This window comes from Talpa occidentalis, unplaced genomic scaffold, assembly GCF_014898055.3.
Source record: "Talpa occidentalis isolate TD23 unplaced genomic scaffold, MPIMG_talOcc4v2.1 talOcc4.10, whole genome shotgun sequence".
Taxonomy (NCBI): domain Eukaryota; kingdom Metazoa; phylum Chordata; class Mammalia; order Eulipotyphla; family Talpidae; genus Talpa; species Talpa occidentalis.
Window position 1 is genome coordinate 104,421,039 of NW_023600993.1, and position 27,948 is coordinate 104,448,986.

Here is a 27,948-nt window from a genome sequence, read left to right on the forward strand (position 1 = left end):
GGCTTATTTCAATTCTAGCCAGAACATATACATTATAAATAATGCTTTCATAAATGCACTCCCCCACAATCCACGCATCCCAATTATTTCTAAGAAGGCAAAGCATTAAACAAAAGAGCGGCTCTAACTCCAATATACCACATTAAATTTAACACAAATATATAATTGCTTCAGCACTGTAAATGGTGGCTCATCTACAAAGAGAATCCATTTAAGGACTCAAAACATCCACTTGGGCCTTTTTAAAAGCGTTGTGTCATATTCATACGAATGTTTTAAACTAATATAAGAGCTGTATGGAAGGCTCATTTTTACATTTTCATTTTAAAATGATCAAGCCCTACAGCAAACCTAAGATTTCCAAAACTTTCCAAAGCTGCTGACCAGTCATTATAAACGCAGGGCGGGGCGGGGGGTGCACAGCAGCCAGTACTGCACCCCCGTCCACCCTGAGGGGGAGGGGGGCAGCGTCACAGCATCTACCGTGACCGCAGTATGCGTTCCTTCCAGAACAGCAATCAAGGAGGAGGAGAAAGAGAAAGGAAAATCAAGAGTAGCCCACAAAGATCACAGGTGAGGGAAACTGATGCCTGGGGCTGTTCTGACCGGAGGCCCTCTTCTGATTCGGTGTCTCTTAGCAACAAGGTCTGACAACACTCGCGACACACAACAGGCCTAACTGCCAGGGCAAACGGCATCCACGCCACTCTGGCGTGGCCACTCTGACTTTCCCAAAACAAGGATAACTGGATGCCAAAAGAGACACGCATTCTTCATGACGATCTTCATGAAGATATATCGATTAATAAATGGGCATTTAGTAAAATCACAGGTCACAGGCGCTGTCTTGAACACACACAAGTAAGACAACGAAAGCATGCACTCCTTTGGCAAACCTGGATCTTCAGACAGTCTGAGCACGATCTCCATGACCGTCAGGAAGTCCTCCTCGCTGTGGCTGAAGTCCCGGAAGATGTCCAGGAGGCCACGGGCGATGATCTGGCTGTGGAGACAAGAAGAGGCCTGTGCAGCGACGGGCAGCAGGGACAGCCGCCTGGCGCTGCCAGGAACCGGGGACACGACCTGAAGCAAGGGGCATCGGTGGCCGCTGTCGAGGGGTAGAGACCGCCCCACAAGGCCCAGGGGTGGACATTCCAATGGGGCCAGGATCCTACAGGAATGGGGCCTGTCCTCCAGCCCGGCTGTCCAGGGAGGTCAAACATACACTGGACGAGGCGACGGAAACCCTTTCCCTCTCTGAAGGATTCTTCAGGCCGAGAGACTGAGAAGAGTGGCCCCCTGACCGTGTGTGGGGGGGCGGAATTAAGTGACCCTTCCCTGCAAGAGAGCCCCAAAGGGGCATCTCAATGACGGAATGACTGCCCCCACCAGGTGACACGAGCAGCTCTCTGGCTGCTTACCCACCCCATAACGTGACACCCCAAATATCCCCAGACATCCCTGGAGGTCCACTGGGGGCAGCTCTCCCCTGGTGGAGAACCACTACCCAGAGGATACTAGAGGGAGGCGGAGGGGACTCCACGATCTCTGCAACTCAGTAGCACATCTAAGAAGTCACATGGAGGAAACGTGCTAGAAAAGCTAAAGCTATGATACCCCGTGCTGCCAAGACAGGAGAACAAAACCCACATCGCTGGAGGGAACACAAAACAGGGCAAGGGATTTGGGAAACAAGTCGGCAGTTTCTTGATAAAGCTGAACAGCAATTCCCTCGTAGGTATTTACCCAAATGAAATGAAAACGTACGTCCACACACAGACCTGGACACGCATGCTCACATTACCCCAGTCACAACAGCCACAAAACGCTAAACCCCCGTGGAGGAACGCACAGAGAGAACACGGAAAATCCAGCTCGTGGAATACTACTCAGCCACAAAAAAAGAATGAACTATGGTAACAAGGAACAAAGTCCAAATGCATTCTTCTAAGTAGAAAAAGTTAGGCTGCAAAGACTATATACAATTCTAAAAAAGGCAAACCCTCAGTATCAAGGCTGCCTGGGGTGGGGGGAGGGAGGCACTGACCACAGGGGGCAAGCGAGGACCTCGTTGGGGTGATGGAAATGCTCAAACCCAATGGAGGGGCGGCTGCGTGCCTTCAGTCACCCAAACTACACTCACTAGCTAGACACTAAGTGGGTGAAGCTTACCGCATAAACTACACTTCATAAAGCCATTTTCATCAGAGATGCTGCTGGAGGGAACAGCAGCCCACCACGGAGGGGCTACGGGGGTCTGGGGCCCCAGCGTGCGCACAGGCTGGCGCTCCCGGAAAGCCCCTTGGAGCGATGGCAAGGAGCCCTGCCCACTGCCTGGCCCCGCTGGGTAGCTGACAGGCAGCAGCAGCACACGTCGCTTCTGGGGCGGCAGCAGAACGGCCAGCACCGAACCCTGCCCAGATACATGGAAAGGAAGGTTAGAAATGTGGGGTTCAAAGAGGCGGTCTGTTGCCCCAGCACACGATGGGAAGAAATCCGTCAACTCCACTCACTCCAAGGCCTGTCCCAGAGAGCCCTACCCCACCCCCGGCATGAAAGCTCCTGGTCTGGCAGCCAGGAGGTTTGGGGAAGTCGAAACAGACGCTGCAGAGACCCTGATTACATTTCGCCTGACCACATTCCTGTTCAGCCTCCCCTGGGAAATCAAGCAACTACAATCCCCAATCTGCTTCTAGGGCCACAGAACAGACAGATCTGCGTCCACTCAAGTGGTCCCCCAGGGCCCTGCCCCATTAGGGGAAGCGAGGAAAAGGCTGTGGGGAAAGGCTCTGAGCCGAAACAAGTCCACCGCAGTGAACTGGGAACAGGCAGGAGCTGCATCCTAACACACATGCTGTCTGTGCAGGGAAACACACAGCCCCGTTAGAGACGCACGGCGCAAACGCACACACACTTTGGAGCAGCATTTTGGGAAGCCTGGCCGCTTCCTTGGCATGAGCCGGAGCGGTCAGAAAGGCTGAGGCCGGGACAGTGTGGGCCTTGACTGCACGCCTGGGCTGTGTCACCCCCACAAGAGCAGAGAACAAGGGGCTGCCTTGGAGAGGCGTGAGGAGGAGGAAGCTGGGCCCGGTACTCCAAGCCCCAGCACACGGTCACCGGTGCTCCCATGTAAGCGGAGGGTTACCCCGGCCACCCACAGCCCGTGGGAGAGCGACACCTAGTAACTGCAGACACACCACATGCTGGCACACGATAAGAGCCTCGCCACAGGTTCTGAGTTTGAAAGATGCCCACGACACATTAAACTAAAAAACAGGTTGCAGAATTTTATATACAGCATGAGCCCATTTCTTAACACAAATCATATCATCATGTGCACGCACGTGCAGGAGAGGCACACGCGAACAGTCATGGGCACATGGACTCGGGAAAGTCTGGAAGTGTGCACTGCTCCGACGTGCAACCAAGACTGAGAACAGGGGAAGGACACTCACTACTGAATTCCCGAAACTGCTAAGCACTGTGATAAGAATGTGTTACCTTTGTGAAGTGTTTAAAACAGGAAGACAGAGCAGGGCTCCACGTTGCATGCCCGTGTTCCCCAGAAATGTAGCCGGAGAGCAAGGCCTTGGGTCCCCGCACGCTCGTGTGGCGCAGAGCTCCAGCCCAGGGCAGCAGCTGGGACAGAGACGAGCGAGCTCCAGGCCCTGCCCTGGCAGAGCTCGCAGCCCAGGAGCCGGCCCCAACGAGGACGCACAGCGACAGGCCCTCGTGCTTTAAAGAGGTATGTGGAGAAGCCAGCCAGGACGACGGGCATGAACATGAGGGAAGCAGGCGAGGCAGGAGCTGTGAGGACAGTACTCCTGCAGTCAGGACCGTCATCAGGATTCAAAGTAAGTGTGGCGGAAGAATCTTCTGTAAGGGCCAGGCGTGCAAGGGGAGGGAAGGGATACGGCAGCTCCACTTGCTGCTCCGTTTGTCCGTCAGCCTCAAAAACAAAAGTCTATCGATGAAAAGTGATGTGAAGAAAAGTGATGTGAAAATAAAAGTGATGTGAAGACTTTTCGGCCAAAGGAAAGCTGTGCGGATTGCTGCAAGAGGTCTTGTACTAACACATACTGTTAAAGGAGGTTCCTGGAAGCAACAGGGTGCCTGACGAAAACAGGTGTTTTACAGAAAAAGGTGAAACAGCACGTTAATGGTGAAGATGGTGGCAAATATGTTTCTTTTTTTTTTTTTAAAGATTTATTTATTTATGCATACAAGAGCTGGGGTACAGGCCAGAGATGCAGGGGGTGAGAAGATCCACCAGTGACAGAGAGGGGAACAGAACGGGCAGACTGACTGAAATACGCTGCTGAGAGGATTAGTGGGCAAGACAGGAGAGGTCCGCCTCACCATGTGGGTTTCTCCCTGGCTGGCTGGGGATCGAACTCGGGCTGCAGAGGCTGTGGATTGCTTCATAGTGCGGTGCTCAATCCCTTGCGCCACCAGGGAGGCCCAGAAAATATGTTTCTTAATTCTAATTACATGAAAAGGCAGTTGACTAACACAAATGCAGCAGCCTTCTCTGTCCTGCACAATCTGCAAAGTGGAATCATTCTGGAACACACTGTGTTAAAGAAGTATTTTATAATCCTTAGAAGTATTTTATAATCCTGAGAATAACCAGTAAAAACTTCTAGAAAGGTGTGCAACTAATATGCTAATAGCAAGTGGAGAGCAAAATTACCTTTAAAGTTCACTTAATTTTTCTTAAAAAGTCAAGAAAAAAAGGAAATCAACAAGAAGAGTTGACACAAACAGAAAACAAGAAGCAAGATGGTGCTTATATCAAACCACAGCAGCAGCAGCTGCTAATGTACCTGTGCGAAACATTCAAATGAAAAGACAAGAATGTCAAACTGGAGGAGAAAGCAAGATCCAATTAAATGCCCTCGACAACAAACACGCTTTCACTATAAGACAGACATCGGCTAAAAAACAAAAGCACCAGCAAAAATACACCATATAAACACCAACCAAAAGAAAGCTGCGCACATACAACATCAGAAAAAGGAATACTACCTCTTTAGAAAAAAGGGATAAAGAGGGACATTACACGGCGACAAAGAGATCGATTTATTCCGGACAGAACAATATTAAATGTGCAGGCAGCCGGCAACACAGCTTCAAGAGACAAAGAAATAACTGAACTAGAAAACAACTGAACAGAACTGCAAGGAAGAGAGATCCAGAATTACAGTTGCAGAGTCCACATTCCTCTCTCGGTAATTGACAGAACACGTCTGCAGAAGATAAATTAGGATATGGAGGACCTGAGCGATGCTTTCAGCTGGTCCTAATTGACATTTATAAGCTCCACTGGAGAGCACATTCTCTTCAGGCACGCATGGAAGAGTACCCAAGTCAGAGCAGACTCGGAGCCATAAAACCAATCTCATCAAGTTGATAACAGGAAAAATAATAAAAGCTATGTTCTCTGACCACGGAAGACTCGCACTAAGACTCAAACAACAGAGAGATACTGGAAAATCTTCACATATTTGGAAATTGAACAACACATTTCTAAATAACTCACTGTTCAAAGAAGAAACTGCTATAGAGGTTAAAAATAATTTACATTAAAGGAAATAAAAACATTACATATCAAAACCTGAGGATACAGAGACTATAATACTTAGGTACCTACAGTACTTTCTAATTCTTTTTTTTTTTAAAGATTTATTTATTGGGGCCTCCCCTGGTGGTGCAGCAGGTTGAGCACAGCGCTGTGAAGCTGTCTGCAGCCTCTGCAGTGCTGGTTTGATCCCGGCCGGCAGGCGAGAATCCCACATGGCACAGCAGACCTCTCCTGTCTCCCCTGCTGCTTCCCCTCAACGGTGTATTTCAGTCAGTCTGCCTGTTCTGTTCCCCACTCTGTCTCTGGTGAATCCTTTCACCCTCCCGCGCATCTGGCCTGTACCCTGGTTCTTGTATGCATGAATAAATAAAATCTAAAAAAAGAAGAGATTTATTTATGCATGCAAGAGCAGGAGGTGGTGTGGGGGCGGGGGGAGTGAGAGGATTCACCAGAGACAGAGTGGGGAGCAGAACAGGCAGATTGACCGAAATACACTGCTGAGGGGAGCAGCGGGCGAGGCGGGAGAGGTCTGCTGCGCCATGTGGACAGCTCCCTGGCCGGGGATCGAATTCATGCTGCAGTGGCTGCCGATGCCTCATAATGCTGTGACTTAACCCCTTGCGCCACCAGGGAAGCCCACTTTCTAATTCTTAATAGCAATCTTACAGGGGAAAATGCAGATGCTATGAAAGAAAAGTGAAAAAAATAAAGAATTAAACATTCCTTAAAGGAAACAAGAAAAAGAAGAGCAATTAAAGTCCCCCAAAAAAAGTTTCAAGGAAGAAAACACTACCAGTTAGAACAGAAATAACTGAACTGGAAAACATGTAATAAGAAAGTGAGTTAAAACTTGACTCCCCAAAATAACAAATAAACTTGGTGATACACTGGTAAGAATTATCTAGTGGGGGGAAAAGCAATAATAACCAATAACAAGGTGGAAATGGTGCCATACTACACATTTCACAGACAACAGAAAGAAAAATTCCATTCTCCAACACACGATTAAGTAGCGGATCTGAGCGATGCTTGCCCGACTGCCAAAACTATTAGAATGCAAGCTGGCGAGGATTTTACAATGACAGAGTCCAATGCCCGAGCCCACTTAACAAATCCACTCAGTGGTCACATCTCTTAAAGCAGGACAAGCTTCCTGATACTGCTTCCTGACGTTGCGTGATAAACAGCACAGAAAACAACATAAGAAGTATGGTCAAAATAAAAAGTAAAGCAGAATCTAATCAAGCCTCCAACTCTGAATCATTAGGTAGCTACCTAATGAAGTGTGTGAACTCTGCATGATGATTCAAAGTTTAGAAGCACTTCAGGGCCTCCCTGATGGCACAAGGGATTAAGACGCAGATATGAAGCTGTCCACAGACACTGCAGCACGATTTCAATTCCCGGGCAGGGAGCTTCCCACATGGCGCAGCAGACCTCTCCTGTCTCCCCGCTGCTCCCCTCAGCAGTGGATTTCAGTCAGTCTGCCTGTTCTGTTCCCCACTCTGTCTCTGGTGGGTCCTCTCACCTTCCACACCTCTGGCCTGTACCTCAGCTCTTGTATGCATAAATAAATAATCTTTAAAAAAAAATAAACAGGCACTTCACAAAAGGAAGCACAGGGGTCCAGCAGCATAGGGGAAGGTGTACAAGTTCGTAAATGAGGAAAATGTAAATCAAACCACAAAACAGCAGCGTCATGCCAGTGGCGCTGCACCACCAGACTGGCTAACACCCTCAAATCCAACAATACCAGCTGACAGGGAAGATGTAGGGCAGTGGGGGACGTTCAGAGGCCAGGCCAGAGATGGTGGGTTCATGGGCGAGAAGGCACAGTTGACAGCCGGGGTGAGAGAGGGAGCACCCAAGCCCCAGGCCAGGGCAAGGAGGAAGACTCCCTCCTGCTACGGAGGGAAGGATGCTTCCAGGCTCAGCTAAGTTTGGGCAGGGCAGAGACTGAAAGTGGTGCTTCAGTTTCTGCTTTTTTCATGAAGTAGGAGTCAAGGTCGTCCCTGGAAGCAGGGCGCACGGTGTGAGCTGAGCCGAGTCCTGCCAGCACCATCAGGCGCGACCGTGGCATGGGGCTGGGCGCAGCCCAGAGCCAAGCTGAGCGGGCGCGGCCCAGTTAAGTGATGCGTTTTACTTCCCTGCGTGCTGCAAGGGCAAGAAAGCCAGTTAGCCACCCTAATTATTTAAACACCATTAAACTTCATCACCATTTCCTTCCCGGCTTGCCAGGTGGTCAGTAAAACGGTAACAAGAATTATGGAGCAGCCCCATAAAACGGTGCTGCGCCGACAGCATCCCAGCCTCCTGGAGACAGCCTGTCCCCAAGTCAGCCCCGAGCCCTCGAAGCTGTCACAGAGAAGTGGCTCCAGGTCAGCCTGCTCAGGAGGGAGGTCTGGCGCGCTTACCGGTTGAAGATGTTGTCGCTGAAAGCGTACTTTTCCAGGCGACTGAGTGGAGACAGGTTTTCCTGGCCCGGAATGTCCAAGAAGGCCGTAACCCTCATGCTGTCGCAATCTGGACCGTAGTCTTCAAATCCATCTAAAGGGAAGAGGGGGTCACACTCATAAACGTGCATCACCTGCAACCACCCACACAGGCAAAGGTGCAGCCTGCGCAGCTTTCCAGCCCTTTCAGCCGATGCCCCGGAACACCGCCCGCCAGACAACTCATCTGACACGCGGAGGCAGGTTTGACGCCCAAGAGAAAGGCTGCCAAGGCCCGAGTCATGCAGAAGAGCCGAATGCCCTCCTGGGAGTGCCATCTGTCTGGGGCGCGAGCCCCCTCTAACCACGGTGGCTGGAGTGCCATCCTCAGGAGCGGCCAACAAAGCAGCTCACCCTTGGAAGAGGCTGTGGAGTTCTGGTCAAACAGGCTTAAAGTGGTCACAAGGAAACTAAGTTGGACAGCACCAGCAAGACCCTGACAGTCAGTGGTCCGTATCTTGTCCTGAACCCTGCAGCTTCATCTATCCCCCGACATCCCCTCCTGTTGACCCCCCCACACCACACACACCCACAGCAACCCCCAACCACCTCCTCCACGGGACGCCCAACACCTCCTCCACGGGACGCCCAACAGGCTCCTCCATACTCACTCAGGTCCAAAGTGAGGCAGCTGCTTCCTCCGAGAGGCAGCTCCCCCATGGAGAAGGGCAGGCACCGCGGCCCCCTCTGCACAGGGGAGCTGAGCACCAGAGCTGACTCCAACACCCCAATGGAATAAATCCCCCAACTATTACTTTCCAGCTGTGTGACTAAAGAAAGTGACTTATCCTGTCTGCACTTCCATTTTCCCATATGTGGGGTGGTACTAAAGCCCCCCTAACCCTCAGGACTCTGGGACGAGCGGGCTTGGGCATGTCAAGACCTGCAGGGTCAGTCCTTGACCCGGCCAACACTCTCCCTGGCCACCACCCTGCACATTCGGGCTGCGGGGTGCGGACGCCTCTCTGTCCCTGGCACTGAAGTAGTTGGGCAAAGAGCATGGCGCGTGTGCACAGGCTGGCTGGCAAGAAAACCCAGCGTTCACTGGGGAGGCCGTCAGTGAGGGTTTAAAGGAAGAGATGCCAAGTTTGTGTCTAGGTGGTTGTTACTCTTTGAAATGCTAACCACTTTATTTTCTCAATTCTTTTAAGTTAGTAATTAGAGTTTATTAAAAATTTACACCATGTAAGAGTTACTCCGAGAGGTTTCATAAAGCATGACGACACACTGGGGAGGACAGGTGAGACAGCTGAACCCCTCCCTTCGCTGCAGGACCCTGGTGGGAAGCAAGCAGCCACCTGCACCTCAGCTGAGCCCCAGCCGCTCTCCCCGGGCAGCTCAGGCCCAAAGGCACCCGCAGCCGCCGAGCCCTGGATATTCACGGGCACCGCGGACCTGGCCTGGGGTTGATTTCAAAATACAAGGCTTAAAGCAGTGGTTCCTGGGCCTCCCCAGGGGCGCAGCGGTTGAGCGTTGAGTTGTGAAACTGCCCGCATCTCACCGGTTCGATCCCGGCCACTGGCGAGGGTTCCACATGGCGCGCAGACCTCTCCTGCCGCCCGCTGCTCCCCTCAGCAGTGTATTTCGTCAGTCTGCCTGCTCTGCTCTCCCCTCTGGCTCTGGTGAGTCCTCTCACCCTCCCGCGCTTCTGACTGTACCCAGTGCTGGTACAAATAAATAAATAAATCTTAAAAAAAAAATAAAATAGGGCCTCCCCGGTGGCGCAGCGGTTGAGCGCTGGGTTGCGAAGCTGCCCGCAGCCTCTGCGGCGCCGGTTCGATCCCCGGCTGCTCCCCGGCCACCAGAGGAGGGTCCCACATGGCGCGCAGACCTCTCCTGCCGCCCGCTGCTCCCCTCAGCAGTGTACCTCGGTCCTTCTGCCTGCTCTGCTCCCGGCTCTGGCTCTGGTGAATTCTCTCACCCTCCCGTGCTTCTGACTGTACCCAGTGCATGTATAAACGAAACAAACGAACAAACAAACAAATAAATAAATAAAACATGCCTCTATAAAAAAAGAAAAAAAAAAAAAATTAAAAAAAAAAAAAATAAATAAATAAAATAAAGCAGTGGTTCCTATATTTTGGCGGGGGGCGGGGTGCACAAGGGAGGTGTCACAGGCAGCTCTGGAGTTGATGATGCACGCGCGTGCACACACACACACACACATACACACAGCAGATCCAAAGGAAATACCAGACACCCTTCAAAAACTCTGTTTATCAGAGAACTAAGGAACTTAGCAATTAGTTCTACGAAAGATAAGTTATTATTGGGAAATATTAATGATTCTGTTCCACTAACCATATAAAACTATGCTACCACATACAAGGAAATAAAAGCTATTAGTCATAAAATATTGAAAAATAACTCATCCTTACTGGTTACTTCCTATAAGCCAAGAACTGTACTATGAGCTTTCTGTAGCAGAAGTTCATTAACTCTTGACAAAAACCTTATTATTTCCACACTTCTGTTAAGGAAAGTGAAGTTTGGAGAGATTAAGAAAGTTGCCTGAGGTCATAGGGCTGGGGGAGAAGGTCTGAGCTGAGCGCGGCCCCCCCCCCCGACATGGCACAGGCTGCCCTGCAGAGGGGACACACTCTGGTGTCATCTTCAAAGACATCCCACCCACCGCCCTGTCTGGGCCCTGGGCCTTACTGTGGCCCTCACTTGGTGCTTCAAATGCACCCAAATCCTCATCTCACTGATAGCGAGCGCTGTTCCCAGCGTGGGGAAGGAAGACTATGGCGTGGGGAGAAATGGAAAGGTGACGTTGCACCAACAAAGAAAAAGGGTCGGGACCAACCAAAAGATGGGTAAATATAAATAACCTTCCTTTCCTCCTTCTATGAAAGCTCTTTAAAATACCTGGTTACTAAAGCAAAAACTATGACTATGTGCTATTGAGTTTATGGCCTATACAGAAGGAAAATAGCAATAAGGCAAGAAAATAAAAGGCATAACAGATTAGAAAGGAAAAACTTGTCTTTACTCACAAACAGGGTTAGAAGATCCTAACAAAACTACCAAGAATCCACTAGAACTGAGTGAGTTGTGCAAGATCACAGGCTACATACAGGTAAAGATAAAAAAGCAGTTGTAGCATATTAGTAACACACAACTGGGTGATAAAATTTTTACAATGCCATTTCTGATAGCATCAAAAATATGAAATACTTAGGGTTAAATTTAACAAAATAAGTGCAAATTCTGCAATGAGAGAAAGCTTTAAAGAAATTTAAACACAGAATTATAGCAAGGGACACTGAAAGGGAGGCTATATACTGTGGAGGCCCAGGGTATGTGGGAAATCTCTGTGCCTGCCACTCAGTTTTGCCTGGAACCTAAAACTGCTCTACAAAACTAAAATCTATTTTTTAAGAGATAATAAGAACTATTATTAGCCAGAAAGAAAAAGAAAAAGAAAAATACCGGATGGTCTCACTCATAGCAGGAATCTAGAAACCCTAAATAAGGGACCAGGAAAACGAATAACTATAAGAAAGTGAAAATCAAAATCAACAAAAAACTATGAACCAGAGACACTTTTTGGGGGGTGGGGGGTGGGAGGGGAGGGATTGGGGTCAGAATGGGGGGGTTGCAATTGTATGGGGAATATAAAAATAAAATTTATTATTTAAAAAAAATAAATTAATTAAAAAAATAAAAAAACAAAAAAAATAAGAACTATTATTTATTGAATTCTTTTTTTGGGAATTTTTTTATTTTATGTATTTTTTACATCATTTTTCATTTTTGCACAATGTATGCATTTTCATCATGGTTATAGTCCCCATACAATCCTCACCCCCCTTGTTTTCATCCTGCTCCCTCCCCCATCCCCATATTGTATCTCTGGTTTTTAGTTGCTTGTTGATTTTGATTTTGACTTTATTATAATTAGGTTTTTTCCCAGTCCCTTATTTAGGTTTTCTAAATTCCTGCTATGAATGAGACCATCCGATATTTTTCTTTTTCTTTCTGGCTTATTTCACTGAGTATAAAGTCTATTTTTAAGAAATAGTTATACCATTTTCATGGATCAGCAGACTGAATATTGTTAAGGCACTGATTCTTGCCAAAATTGCCTTTTAATTCAATGTAATCCCAATCAAAACCCCAGCAATTAATTCTTTAGAAATCAATAGGCTGGCTCTAAATTTATCTGGAAATGCCGAGGTCTTAGAAGAGCCAAAACAACTTGGAAAAAGAAAGCCAAGTGGGATGACTCACGACTTCAAGATTTACTATCAAGACTCTGTGATAGTGGCTTCAGGACAAACACATAGATTAATGGAACATGAGAGAGAATCCATAAATAGATCCACAAATCTAAGGCCAATTAATTTTTTACAAAGGCACCAAGGTAATTCAATTCAGCAAACGGAGCAAGGATAACTGAATAAACACGTAGGGGAAATGAACCTTGGTCCTTACTGCATATAAAATAATTAACTCCAAATAGATTATAGACATAAATTCATAACACAAAATGACAAAACTTCTAGAAGAAAATATAGGAGAAAAATCTTTGTGCTCTTTGGTTAGGCAGAGATTCCTTAGAAAGCACAAAAAGCATGTGGCCCAAGAGGAAATACTGATGAATCAAACCACCAAAATGGAGAACTTGGGTTCTGCAAAATGCATTCTTGAGAAAATGGAATACTGAGGCACAGCCTGGAGAGATAATATTTGCTAAACACATATTTGATAAAGGATCTGTATCCAGCATGCATGAAGAAGTGCTACAGCTCATTATTAAACATGGGCAAAAGGCCCCCATAGATGCTCACCAAACAAAGTACATGAATGACCCACTGAAAGGAAAGGGTGTGGCTGTCGTTAGTGATGGACAGGGAGCCCGGCAACGTCCACTAAAGCCACAGGGGAAAGTGCCAGTGCCCACGAGGATGAGGAACCTTTTAACCTACCACTATTCGCCCCATGGACATGATCCAAGTGGAGCTCATTCCTGACTGGTGGAAATGAGAACGGCACAGCTACTAATGTGGCCTGGCAGTTTCCTAAAAAATAAATACACACTTAACCATCTGACCAGCCATCCCGCTCTGGGGCACTTACCCAAGAGAAACGCAAGCTTGTTGTTATTCCTCAGCTCCCATTTTCGTGCTCATAGCAGCTTGACTCACAACAGCCCCCAACTGGAAATAACCAAAATATCTACTAACTGCTGAGGGGATAAGCCTATTGCTGCACACAACGGCTGCTTCTCAACAATGACAAGGAGCTAACTGCTGACACGCAACAACTAGAGGCATCTCAGAAGTTTCTGCCAAGTGAGAGAAGCGGACGGTGATTCTGTGAGCCGGAGTCATGAGAGGTTTCATTCTGCATTACTGTGCTCATGTGACATTCTAGAAAAGACAAAAAGCACAATAAGTTACACAGGCCAGGGGCTGCCTGGGATCAAGAGTGGAGACGGTGGGTTGGCCAGTGAGTGTGACTTTGGTGTGGGAAATAGTCTTCTCCCTTGCCTGGGGTCACAAACACTACACACTTGTTAAAAGTGGGGAATTTTATTGTATATAAATGACATTTCAATAAAGGTGACTTTAAGAAAAAGTAAGATGAGAAGCCAATCGTCCAGTCTTTTGAAGACTCTTCCCAAACAAGGACTTGCAAAGGCTAGAAATCTACTGGGCAAGATACTAGCAATGCCCTGAGGAAAAAAATCCCTTAAGATTATAGAATCCCGGGCCTCCCCGGTGGCGCAGCGGTTGAGCGCTGGGTTGGGAAGCTGCCGGCAGTCTCTGCAGCGCCGGTTCAATCCCCGGCTGCTCCCTGGCCTCGGGAGGAGGGTCCCACATGGCGCGCAGACCTCTCCTGCCGCCCGCTGCTCCCCTCAGCAGTGTACTTCAGTCCTTCTGCCTGCTCTGCTCCCCGCTCTGGCTCTGGTGAATTCTCTCTCCCTCCCGCGCTTCTAACTGTACCCAGTGCTTGTATGTATCAATCAATCAATCAATAAATAAAAAAAAAATCTTTAAAAAAAAAAAAAAAGATTATAGAATCCCTTGGCTCTGACTGATTCCACATTTATGGGGTGACCTTGTGATCTTTGCAAACTCCAATTCGGACACAGAGAATGTGGCACACCGATGAGGCCTCAGGGAGATGGATGGTCTAAAAGGTATGCAAGAATGGGTGTGAAAATGGCCAGGCCACGTAATGCTTGTTGGCACAGTCCTAGCTGCCCCTGAATGGTGTGGAAAAAAACCCTACAAGTACTTACTCCAGGCTTAGTGCAAAGGGAAGCGACTGCTCTTTGAACCGGGACATCTTAGCCTTCCAGGCCAATGTTCCTCTCACTGTAACAAATACCCTGACATTCTGATGTCTACTCCAACATTCTCCATCCCCACCATTACACCCTGACCTCGTGTCACACAGAGAGGAGTACAGGCTTGCACAGCTGCGCCCAAACCCTAGTGCTGGGGTTTCCAACAGCTTATGGTGGAGCGGAAGAGAAAGGAGCCCTCTCCCACCAAGAACAACAAAAGTAGGTAAAACAATTTAAAACACAGACGACAGGAAGGACATACCGATCTCAGAAGACAGAACTCAAGTGAGAGCAGTCAGCAGAGGTCACGCCTATGGTGAACATTTCACACACCGATGCAGGGCGAGGGCCCAGATTTCTGATGCCCACGTGGAGATGAAAGATACGGGCAATAAATGTGAAACCAAGCCCTGATACAGGGCAGTAGGGGCGTGGACTAAGGTCATGGTGCAGGGCCCGGGGGGGGGGGGGGGGGGGAGGGCAGGGGCGGTTCGTCTTGAGAAGGCAACACCCGGGACTGCACAACCCGCTCTCGAAGAGTCCAGGCTGACAACGCCTGTGACAAGCAGGGGCCCGGCTGCTCACTGACAGGATGCTGTCTTTCCCAGCATCCCAGCAGACGCAGACAAGAAGAGACCTCCTCGACGCAGCACATGCCACTTCCTAGAACAATCCCTGCTGATAAGAAGGCAGTTAAAAAAAAACTCAGACTATACGTGGTGACAGGTCACCATGAGGAAGATTAGCTGACTCAACAAATGAGAATTACTATCCCACGATTAGAGATAAAAGTCTGAAATAGACTATCAAATAATTACGCAATGAGTTGGATTTAAAAAATAGCTACAATAGTGAAAGACAGTGGGGTGGGAAGAACAGGCACAAGGCACACTTGAAAAGGAACCAAGTATAAGGGAAAAATAAAAATAATTTAATTAAAAATATAGTACTCATGACTCAACAAAAACAAAATAAATAATCCAGTCAAGAAACGGGCAGAAGAACTTAAAAGACATTTGTCCAAAGAGGAAATGCAAATGGCCAACAGGCATATGAAAAAATGTTCAACATCCCTTTTAATCAGGGAAATGCAAATCAAAACCACACTGAGATACCATCTTACACCAGCGAGAATGGCACATATCAAAAAAACAAGCAACAACAAATGTTGGCGAGGATGTGGTGTAAAAGGAACTCTCCTGCACTGCTGGTGGGAGTGCAAACTAGTCCAACCACTGTGGAAAGCTGTCTGGAGGTTCCTCAGTCTACTAAACATGGAGCTACCATGCGACCCAGCAATTCCACTACTAAGGATCTACTCAAAGGACGTAGAAACATTGATTCCAAAGAACACCTGTACCCTATGTTTATTGCAGCACTGTTTACAATAGGTAAAACCTGGAAACAGCCCAAATGCCCAAAAACAGAGGTCTGGATCAAGATGTGGTACATGTACACAATGGACTATTACTCAGCAATCAAAAAAGATAAACTCATGCCATTCGCAGCAATGTGGATGGAGCCAGAAGGAATGATGCTCAGTGAAATAAGCCAGAAGGAAAAAGAAAAATAGCGGATGGTTTCACTTATAGCAGGAATATAGGGGAACCAAATAAGACATCAGTGTAAAAAAATAGTAACAGTACAAAACACAGCAAAGCAAAAATGGACAATGATAAACCAGAGACGTCCTGCAGGGGAGGAGGCGGGAGAGGGATCAGAGGGAGGCAGGGAGGAGCACAGGGGATCGAGGTGATGGTGCACGGGGGCCTTGGGGAAGGAAACTCTATAGGGACTGCACCTGACCGGGGGGGTGGGGGAAGCAAATATTGTTTAAAAATGAACAATGATGTAAAAAAATAAAAAATAAATAAAAATTTAAAAAAATATATATAGTACTGACTTAAATCGCACTGTGGCCCCAGCCCAGGACAGAGCCGGTGAGCTGAAGACCGACCTGACAAATCACAAAGAACAGACACGCTAGGAGCTGGAAAACACTGCGCAGCACTGAAGGCAGATGAGGAATGGAATGGTGAGTTCTGAGATGAGTCCGCGAGGAATTCCAGAAGGAAGGATTAGCGAAAAAGGGATGAGGCACTATTCAATGAGACAATGGCTCACAATTTTTCAAAGTGAGAAAAAAAATGAATATTCAATTCAAAGAAGTACAAATCCTCAAACAAGTGACTGAGGGATTTGAACCAGGTGCCTTGAACACCAGGGGCAAAGAAAAGCATCTAGAGGAAAACTAGAAACCAAATCCCAGGTCTCTCGGCACATAATTGCCAACCGGGCAGGCGGGCGGGTGCCTCGGTAGGAACACCTGATCTAACACCCGCAGCACCCCTACAAGGCTGTGAGGTGTGTAACTGTGGGCAAGGATCACACCTCAGTGATTCTGTTGCTCCGCTGAAAAAGGGCCATTGCTGTAGTGTAGACGACAGGACGTCAGATACTCGCACTGGCAGTCACGCAGCACCCAACTCACAGGAGCATTTTGAACACTGCCGCTGTTGTCGTTACCATTAACCGAGCAGCTGATATCCCCAATATTGCATATGTTCCTATCACCACAGCCACTAGAAGCTAAGTGGGGGGGCCCCTGAAGGGGGTCCCCAGGAAGGAAACCATGGAGAAGAGCCTCTGGATTAGACTTACCCACACTCCGGCATGTGGGACAAACTCCTCAGCACTGCGCGGGCGGGAGAGGGTGAGACTAAGATGGGGACCCCATCCATGGCAAGGGGCAGAGGGGAGAGGCGCGGGCTTGACCTCAGTCAATTTAAATGCTACCAAAATAAAACAAAACAAAGAAATCAACACTGTCTGGAGGCAGGGAGCAGAACCCAGAGATTTATAGATTCATAAGATCCAGGCCACATTCAATGTCACCCAGTAAATGAAGAGACAGGAATGAGCTGAGGGAGGAAATCAAAACAGATTGATTCAAGGGAGGGAGGCAGGCAGGGGCAGTGTTGGAATTACAGACAAGGATTTTAAGGCAATTGTTAAAAAATGTTTGTGGCTGCAAAGGAAAAATAACCTGCAGTGAACGGTTAATAGAAGGGACCTCAGGCAAAGAAAATGGCGCCAAAAACACAATGGAGAAGATAAAATAATGGTTCAAATCCCCCAAACCTGCTGGGAGGAATGCATGTCCATAATGCAGGGCCCTGTAGGCCCCAGGAAACACACAGAGAACCACCCCACGCCCTGGTTTCTCTTTGGATCATATAAATCTTTCACCTTTTACTAAAGAAGACCACACCCAGGCACATGACAGCCAAGGTGCCGATAAGCAAAGATGACAATCTGGAGAGCAGCAGAGAGAAGCAAACCCACCACACACACCCTGTCCCCCAAAACACAGCAGACACCCCCAGCCTCGGCTAAGAGAAGAACCGTCCGTGGGGCTCGACCTCCAGTCGCAGCCTTCAGAAACAAAGATGAAGTAAAGACGTGTGAGCTGAAGAAAAACAAAGCACTAGGAACTTGTGTCTCACAGGCCCTGCTGAGCACAGCAAACCAAGGAGGACCACGGGAAATGCTGCAAGTTCTGCGGCTGCGGAGGGAAGGTGCCGTTCCTTCAGAGGAGTCAAGAGCAGTGGACGAGGCGAACATGCGAGTGAATTGCTCAAAAAACATCTCTTAATGTCCTCAAAGAATATCTGATGGTCTAGAGCAGGACACAGCAAAAGCTCCAGCTTTGCGTAGTGGCGTTTACAATTCGACCAGATGCACCTGATATAAAATTATAAGAAGGTAGAGTTTCTGCATTTCACAGGGAGGGGTGCACAGGAGACAGGGTGACCTTGTCTCTGCCTCTGCGGCCGGAGGCAGGGCCAGGTAGGCGCCCGCTGCAGAGATCAGACCCCTGAGAATCTGGTCTCAGTACCAGGGCTGAATGCGTGAGCATCCAGCAGGCCTCATCTTCCTCTTTAATACAGAGCAGGTCTCACGTTCAGAATCTTCTGCAGACCACCATGTCTATCTAGAATTTAATAATGTTATTTTCTGTCTTATGATACTTCGGTTAAGTTTCATTTTGATCAAATGACACAAGTTTTCCAAAACGTGCTTAAGTAAAAGTTATTTAATGTAAGAAAAAATACAGGCACTATTCAGATGAAGCAAGATAGGAAAAGTCACATGCAAATAGGTGACTTCTGAAAAACACTGGTCTGGTGTAATCCAAGGAAAACAGCATCATGTCCACATGCGGAAAATAGTGCTTTTGTTCAAGTACTGAAAATCTGATATTTTGACACACACACCTTTCCCTCTGGATGAACGTGCTGGTCCCTTCAAAATTAGAAAAACCCTGCTTGAATACCGACATTGTTCCTATTTACCTGTGAAGGACGGATTCAATTTTGTGAAGTCGGAAAAACACCAGCATTCACTACAACGAACAAGCACAGGAGTCCGGCTCCCCATTCCACAGCGTGAGCAGAACAGCCAGCTTCGGCAGCCGTGTCAAACGTGAAAGTGTCTGACCCGTCCCGTGATTGATTGCTTCTTCCCATGACACTTTAATGGGTTTTTTTACGAAGTCTTCAAAGACAAGCTAAATCAGCCAACAGCTGAACTGCGCCAGCCCCAGCTCTCCCCAGCTCTGCACCACCAAGGCGTTCACGCTGCTGTGGGCACCATGCTGGCAGCTGGTCTAGCCCTGGCCTCTACCCACCCAATGCCAGGAGGACCCTCTCCCCAAGCTCCCACAAACTTCTCCAGACATTGTCATGTGTCCCTGGTCAATAAGCTCTGAAAAACTGAAAGTCAGATCAGGTGGTGTCACGTGAGCAGCTGGGAGGGAGAGGGTTAAGGTCACAGCAAGGGGCACGCTCGCCTCCCCTCCGTCATGGCCGTCACTTCCCCAACCAGCACTCGGCCAGCTCAGGCAGCGGCATCCCATGGGCTTCCACCTGCCTCCAACTCTCCTCCCAGGACATCCCTGGTCATGAGGAGTCCTCTCCTTTCCTCCCTAAACCCTCTGCCAATTCATCCTCTCAAGAGGTCCCCCTGGAACACCTGACTTTGAAACTGCAAGCCCCCACCTGCACCCCACCTTACCCTGACCTGTGTCTCGTTTCCCCAGAGAACTTAGCGCTTTCTAACATACTCCTTACTGCCTGTGCTCACCACATATCAGCTGGTCTGCATCCCCACCCCCACCACAACATCGAGGGCAGAAACCCTCAACAGGCTCATTCCCCTGCCCGGCACATGGCAGGTGCGCCACAGGAGCTGCCGCGGGAGAGAGGGAGAGGGAGCGGGAGCAGACAATAAAGATCTGCCAAGCCAGCTTGCTGTGCCCAGCAGTGGGAGTAACATAAAAAAATGACTCCTGCTCTCAAAAAGAATTTTCTAGAATTGACGTTTCTAGACTGCTGGGAAGGAATGTTGCCCAGCGAATTCCCAGGAAGGAGGTGATGAGTCTTATGCGGTGACATCCCCAGCAGTCGCCCTTCCTGAGGACACAAGTCCAGGCCACACGTGAACAGCAGGAACCTAAGTGTTCAAGTCAGAAATGATTCATAAAATAGCACAGACATAATTAATCCTTGTTGAAATTTTTTCCATTGCCTATCCTTAAAACTGGAAAAAAAAAAATCACCAATTCCATTCACAACAGCTTAGTATAACACAAAAACTAGCCTTCTTGGCTCAATTCAAAACATAAAACCACCCTGGATAGAGACTGACTTCACTTGCTGTCTGCGCCATGGGGAGCTCCTGGGCAGCAGTGGCTCCCAGGAGTGTGCCACACGTCGTAGGTCCACCTGCGAGGCATGCAGGACATCACTCACCTGTCAGCAAAATGATTATTTAAAGCTGGCAAAGTGCAGTGGGGAGGGTCTGGGAGAAATGCTGGGTAGAGTTACAGGCCGGTGGCCTCTCCCACCTCCCTTAGGCCCACAGCTGCCCGGAGCTACACACCCAAGTGCCACCGCACTTCCTAGAACTGCAAGCCAGTACCTGCAGCTCTGCTGCATGACAGTCAAGTCCACACACTCAGTTTACAAGCCACAGCTGACAAGCCCACAAATCCAAGCTTACAAGCCCAGCTGATCAGCAAAAAGATGCACAGCTCATGCCTACCATTCACCCGGACCAGAGCCTCCCAAAAGCAGCAGCCCTGAGCTCACACAAATGGGGCTGGTCCTCCTCGCTAAGGTCCTGCTCAGTTCCCACAGTATCAACAGAAGCTTCCTACCCTTAGACCCCATGCTTATGACTACGCAAAAAATAAAAACAACAAAAAAACACAAGAAACCTTCCATATTGAAAGGCCTGCTAGAGAAAACATTTCTGGAAGGTACAACTCCAAGAAACAAAGGATGTGTCCTCCTCTCTGCTAACCAGCCCCTGGTGGGTTACCTGCCAAAGACCACCAACATGGCCAGCACGTCGGCCCCTTAACACTGATCGGGGCGCAGCACCTACTGCCCTTACCCGCAGCCCATGCGTCCATCCCCAGGTCAGGATTGGGCTTCAAGCAGGCTAAGCATGCACACACGTTTAAGTGCAATGTGGGTGAATGTGTTTACAGATTTCAAATACAGTAGATAAAATAAATAAAATGAGAGAAAGAAACTGCAGAGGTCATTTCACATCAAGAAAAGGACCAGGGCCTCCCTGGTGGCGCAGCGGGTTGAGGGCCACATTGTGAAGCTGTCCGCAGCCTCCGCAGCGTGGGTTCGATCCCGGATCCCGGCCGGCCAGGGAGAAACCCACATGGCGCAGCAGACCTCTCCTATCTCGCCCGCTGCTCCCCTCAGCAGTGTATTTTCGTCAGTCTGCCTGTTCTGTTCCCCACTCTGTCTCTGGTGAGTCCTCTCACCCCCGCATCTCTGGCCTGTACCCCAGCTCTTGTATGCATAAATAAATCTTGAAAGAAAAAAAAAAAAGGACCAAAAGACTTTGTGTAAAAACAGAAGGCCAGGTACCAGCATGCCCCACACAGGCTCCCTCCCTGCGTGAGGACGATTCAGTGTTCACCAGAGTACTGGCAGCTCAGAGATGAGAGAGACCAGGCTCCTGGATGTCAACACCTCCCAAGGGACAAAGATGCCACAGGCAGAGCCACTCACAATACCCTGGAGGCAAGAACCACAGACTCCAGGTGCCAACCGCCCTGGGAGGACAACAGTTCTGCTGGGAAGAAAAGAGACGCTTCCCTGGAGCAGTGACCCTCTGGGCAGGGGGCGAAGACCCAGCAGGAGCTAACTCACCACCTAGGAAGAAAGAGAGGGTCTGGGAAGGGGAAATGAATGTTCCAGAACACAGGGACAGTAGACACTGAGTGTCTGCTGCCTTCAAGTGGATCTGAGAAGCCAGAAATTTCACACGAAGCCACCAAATCCCGACTGAGTGGCCACACTAGAATTAGTTTTAAGTGTAAAGGTGAGAAAAAATAAACACAATAAAACATACCCAATGAGACCCCTTTATTGGCCCAGACATGAACAGAGGTAGCGATGGAGGCAGAATGTTACAGCACGTCTACCCAGGCAAGCATTTTCATCAAGAATCCCTTCTCCAGGCACTGCCAGTATTTACGACTCTCCATTCGACATGTCATCCTGTCACTATAACTCTAGGTGAGATACGCCACCCTGGGCCAGCCCAATTATCCACACCATCCAATACTCTGGCTCCGACACTAGGGACACTGCCCTGCAGAACACGGCGGACGTGCCCCGCCGGTCCCCCGGCCTCAGGGGGCTTCAGGAGAGGGGCTGACGGTGCCCGAGGAGCTCAGCCTGACTCACGAAATGTGCACTTTACAAACAAATCCAGAAGAATGAATTCATGGAGAACCGGCGTAATTGATCATTTTTCAGAGTTTCCATTAGCCACTCTTCAATGAACAACAACTAAGTTTGTGTAAGGCCTTACACGATTTGGGGAGAACCACAGCCAACCATCCATGGGCGTATTATTTAAAGTGGTTTCATTCTTCTTGCTAATGGGCTCAGAGTCCTAAGGCACATTCCTAAGTCAGGACTATTTCTAACAGCTAGACCAAACCCTCCACCCGTCTGAAACGGAACGGATTCTTCGCTGGCTTCTGGGGGAGGGAGGGGCACTGGCCCCCCACACACTGCAGGTCCTTGTTGACTTAACTAAATTTCAACAGCAAGCCGCACGGGCAGACTTTCTCTCTATAAATGCCACTCCAGAACAAGACCCGTGCTGATTTATGAGCTCGAGTATGCACGGCCCGGCCAATGCATAATGTTTCATATTGCAAATCTTTGAGGGCTACTGATGGTTATTACTTGCACTGCGCAATGGGTTGGTTGAAAAGACCCACTTAATTCATGAGCAGCCGTCTTTTCTACACCATGCATACATGGAAATTCCTCTGTGATTTGTGGCTTTAATCACAGGCTCCAAAACCTGTCATTATTTATGACACTGACTTTCACACTGACGGTCAACAGGAAACATTTACTTGGGTTGCCCGGTGGGGGAGAAGAGCTGCGGCCCAGAGCCACCCAGCACTCTCTTCCACAGCACAGTCTCCATTTCCCGAGACCCACCGGCTGGAGACAGACTTGGAGCAGGTGAGGGTGAGCAAGAGTCTGTCTACATGGTCGTCAGAAATGGAACTGTAACACTTGAAACACAGTGACTTCTGCAGTCAGACTTGAGGTAGATGCAAAAGAAAACCAACAGTCTTGGGGTGACTTCACGTGTGTGGGGGGGTCTCTGCTTTCCTACTGTTGAAAACCTTTGAGATGACCAAGCAATGCTGACCAGCACAATGGTGGCCCCCCTCCCTCTAGGAGAAGCTCCGGCCACGCCCCAGACCGCACCCCACAGCCAGCACGTGCCTGGAATGCAGTGGTGACCCCACGGATGACCACGAGCCACTCGGCCACAGGCCACCCACCTTGCAGGGCTTTCCCAGCCCATGCAGGCCAGGTCTGCTCAGGGGCTGTCTTCAGACTGTTCCCACGAGGTGACCGAAGACCCCCTAAGTACCAAAGCCCCACAGCCCAGCTTCAGTCCTCCCCTCTATGGCAAGTGGCACAAATAAGCACCCCAAACAAAACCCTGAACGCAAGAGTCTGTGTGTTCCGCAAGCTCATGCTGCCCAGGAATCCCTCACCTTTACTTCCTTTTTCTGACACCCTCTCCTGCTGCATCATCCACTCCCCCATCACTCAGGACTCCGAAATCAAATCCGGTCAGAACCCTGCTCGAGAGGCCCCCAGAGACTGCTCCTGGCGTTTTGGATTATGCCACCAGGACCCTGTTAGCACCTCGAAAATAACCTCCGAAGGAACCACAAGTCCCCCCGTCTTCCTCACCCTGGAGAGCAAGCGGTTCCCCCTTCTACTGTGCCAGCCATGGTGTCCCTTGGGAGGGTGAGCCCCCACCTCACGCCGTGCCTCAGGGCAGATCACACCCACCTGGGAGACGGCCTCACCTCCAGCCACACCTGAACTGGTCTCCCTCGCTCTGCTGACTTGCTGAAGGTCTCCGCAGCCCCCTGACACTGAGCCTTCCGCTGAGGGTGCCACGAGAGCAGAAATGGGTTGTTTTCATCACCTCTGTCTACGGGCCTCGTGCAGTGCCTGGGACTTAGGAGGCCCTTAATATCTATACGTGGATGAGGAGACAAGTCCTCACAATGGCTCAGGGCATGACTTCTGCACCTCTGCCACCCAATCTCTTATTGTGTGGGCAAGTTCCTGAGCCTTTCTGTGCCCCTTGAGAGCCTCACGCAGCAATAAAATAGAGTAAAAAATAACTGCCTCTCGGGTTAAGTCTAATCCTGCAGTCTGAGCCCCCCCCTCCACACACACAGCACCCTCATCTCTAGTGTCACTCAAGTGTACCTGGGAGCACATTGGCCCGCCTGGAATTTGCACGGCCTTCCTCAGGCTGACCTTACCCAGCAGCGCCTCCCCTCCTACTCCTGGCTACAGGAGTCTCCATCTTCTGCCTAAGCCCCCAGTTCTGTGCCATCTCTAAGCATCACCACCACCACCACCCCCCCGCAGACAGCATGGCTGGGTGGAGGCCCAGGCACGCTCCTTCCTCCGGCCCCAGCCCCTCCCGCAAGCTGGCCCCTCAAAGGAGCTGGAGAAGCGTCTGTTCTCCACGGGTGAATGACTTTCCAAGGTGGAAAGTCTCGCCCTCATCTTATTCCCACCCTCCATCAACAGCCCCCCCCCCCCAACACAGAGGGTTAAGACTACGTGGCTTTAAAGTCAAAACTACTTTCTCTTTCATGAGCTAGATCTTGTTGCACAATTTCTGTTTATGAGATATAAGCAACTTCACATTCTCTTTTTAAACAGACAATTTCAGGGACTCGCTGACGTTCACCTGTTTGTTTCCCAGGAGATGGAAAACTCCAAGCAACAAAGGTAAACTGCGTTAGGACAACAGGGCGGGAGGTGGGGGGAGCAGCTGATTCGACTTGCACTGCTCTGACTCAAGGTCCTGCCACCCTCATCCTCCGGAAGGAAAGAGGCACAAGTTGTTTGGTTTGGGGGCTTTTTTAATATTTTTTTTTAAATGAAGTACTTTTTTCTTCCATCGTTGTTATTCTGGGCCAGTACATGACTTCACCACTCAGGTGCGGTCCCCGTAGCTCTCCCAGCACCAAAGCACCCAGTCTATCGCCACAGTCCCTTCAGGCACCAGTTTTTATCCCAACACACCAACAAAAAAGACCTGAAGATCGAGTGCATTGTCAAGGGTGAGTCAACAGAGCAGAGGTGATGCTAGCGAACAGCGCCGCTCCCAAACCAAACCTGGAGTGAAAGACAGCACGTCGGCTGGGCTCGGCCAACGGCCACTCACAGGCGCTGGGGAATGAAACCGGGCTCCGTTCACACGCTGCCTGTGTTCTGTGGACCCAGCTGCCCCAGGCCTGCCCGGACGGGCTGCAAGGGCAGAGGCGGCGGCGGAGCCGGAGACCTCCTGGGCCACAAGCCTAAAATATTTACTATCCGATCGGTGACAGGAGAAAAGTGCCCATGCCTGTCTCAGAGACCAGCTTGACATCGGGATGCCACTCTGCTTCCCGGGAGGAGTATGCCCAAGGAGTGCCTGGCCCTGTGCAAACTTTTTCACTCGGCAGGCAGGTTTTTATGCTTTTATTTAATTGAAAGCCTTTGATTCAAGTTTACAGGATTGTTCAGAGAAAAAGTTCAATGGTGTAGTTTACAGATCAAATTATTAGATTCTCTGCTTTGGAGACACACTGGTTAGACTCGCGTCCTTGAACAAAACACTTTTTACAAACCTGGAACCAAGTGGCAGGTGACATGAATGCTTGTGCTCTGGAGGGTGTCTTTTATTCAAGCTTGAACACCCCTACGCCTCCAGCATTCCAACGTGAAGAGTCTGTCTATGGTCCTGACTTAGCGAATCCTATTTTCAACAACAGTCCAGACACCATCTGTTGGCCCTTATCTTTGATCATCAATAGAAGAACACCCTCTTCTAACTTCTCTCTGAATACCTCCTCAAAACTAAACATCTGAAAGGCAATACACTGCTCCCCAGATACTAATGGAGTCTATGAGTCAGAGTTTTCAAAGCTAAATTAATCTTACAATAACTTTGCATCCAACTTCAGAATTGAAATCTAACTTTCCAACTCTTGGGCAGACACTGGGTGATACATGAAACCTCTGTCTCAATTTTTTAAAACTTAGTCTTATGGGTATTTTTGAACATATGCAACATAAAACCCCACGTTCCCAGGAACCAGCTTTAACAAGGGTCAATTTCCATCTATCTGCCATTTTCTATCTACCCTCCCCTTCCCAACTCTGTGTTTGTTTATTGTTTGTTATAGTATTTAGCAGGCCTCACATGTCAAATACCTTCACCTATAAATACTTGTTTCTGTTCGACAGGGCCCTTCTCCTTCCCACAAAACTGTGACACCACTATCATATTCAACAAAACTAATAATAATTCTTAATATAATCTAATATGCAGTCCAAGTTCAATTCTCCCCAACTGTCTCAATAATGTCTTTTCATAGCTGGTTTGTTCAGCTAAGGATTCAAATATGACCACATATTGTATTTTGTAGCCAGGTCGCTTAGGTCTTTTTATATCTGCAGCAGATTCTTTTTTTTTTTTTAACCTACCGCTGGCATGCATTTAAATTCAAATTGGCTAAGCACGCCTTGCCAAGAGGAATACCTCTTCAACCTCCACAGGCTGTAAGCAAATCCAGACCTTTGAGATCCTGCAAGTCCCAGTGGCACAGACTCATCCAGCCCCCGCACATTCCACCTGCACAGGGACCAATGTGCCAGGTGGTCGCACACATGATCTGCTGTCAAGAGAAAGAATTTCGATTGCTTCAGCAGGCTAATTCTCTAAAATTAAATCTCGTCTGTGCTGTGATGGCCTGAGGACTCTTAAATGATTTTAAAAACAAGGCATCCATTCATTATGGCTTCTTTTTGAAGTTAGCCAAATTTAATCAAGAATCACAAAGTAAATCGCACAAGCCTCGTAATCCATTAGTGTTACCAGTAACAACATTAACTGAGCACCTAGATCATGCAGGGCATTGAGTTATAAAAAGGTGACCCATGTCCCTACCCATGCGAGTTGCAGGCTAAATGGAGTGGGAATTGCAGGCTAGATGGAGTGGTTGTCGTGTCATGGAGACGCGCCAGCCTAAGGGGAACAAAGACACAAAGAGCCACCCAAACCAGTCTCCATGCTCCAAACATTGGAATAAGAATATTTGTGAGGTTGATGTGGGGGGCACGGGAGTATAAGAAGAGTCAGCAGGAGCAGAGTTTGACTGCCATCTCCATCCTTCATGAGCTGTGCCAAAATGGCTAAATAATTTAACCTCTCTGAGTCTAAGTTTCATCATTTGTAAATAAGGAATAATCCAACCTACCTCTCAGAGCAGCAGCTGTTAACACTGAATCAAAAGATCTTTCATGAGAGCCTAGCAATGAAGATGATGAAAATCACAGTAATAAAATCACTGGCTATGGGCCTCCCTCGTGGCATAGAGAGTAAGTCTCAGTGCTATCACTGCTGAGGCTTGAGTTTGATCCCCAGCCAAGGAGCTACCCACAGGGCGCAGCAGACGTCTCCTGTCTTTCCACTGCCCCCCTCAGCAGTACATTTCAGTAGATCCACCTGTTCTGTTCCCCACTCTGTCTCTGGTGAATCCTCTCACCCCTCCCAATCACCTCTGGCCTGCACCCCAGTTCCTGTATGCATAAATAAATAAGAATAAATCTTTAAAAGACAAATCATTGACTATATAGTGCTACACCAAACATATCTTTGTGTATTACCTTATTTAACCCTCACATCAGTCCTACGAGGTATCTTCCATTCTCATGCTGTTTTCCAGATGAAGAAACTGACTGATTGATCTGGTCAAGCTGACACAGATCAAGGCAGGAAGTGGGTTACAGGACCTTAGAGTTCTGGCTGTCAATCATGGCATGTCTCTCATACACCACCACAGAAAGGGGGAAAGTTGGGGCCCAAGGGCGGGCGGACAGGCTCTCCTATTAAGGACATTGAATGAATTCTTTTGTAAAGTCATT

The 27,948-nt window shown here is 48.8% G+C and overlaps 1 protein-coding gene across 2 annotated transcripts in view; it reads right to left on the reverse strand.

Moving 5' to 3' along the window:
- The window catches only part of LOC119236848 (serine/threonine-protein phosphatase 4 regulatory subunit 1-like), a 61,961-nt gene that overhangs the window by 31,829 nt on the left and 2,184 nt on the right, over nt 1–27,948 (reverse strand). For both annotated transcript variants that reach the window (XM_037500800.2, XM_037500809.1), the window contains exons 3-4: nt 7,999–8,131; nt 897–1,003 (exon numbers count right to left, since the gene is read on the reverse strand). In XM_037500800.2, the coding sequence (XP_037356697.1) occupies nt 897–1,003; nt 7,999–8,131 (240 nt within the window). The remainder of the gene's footprint in view (nt 1–896; nt 1,004–7,998; nt 8,132–27,948) is intronic.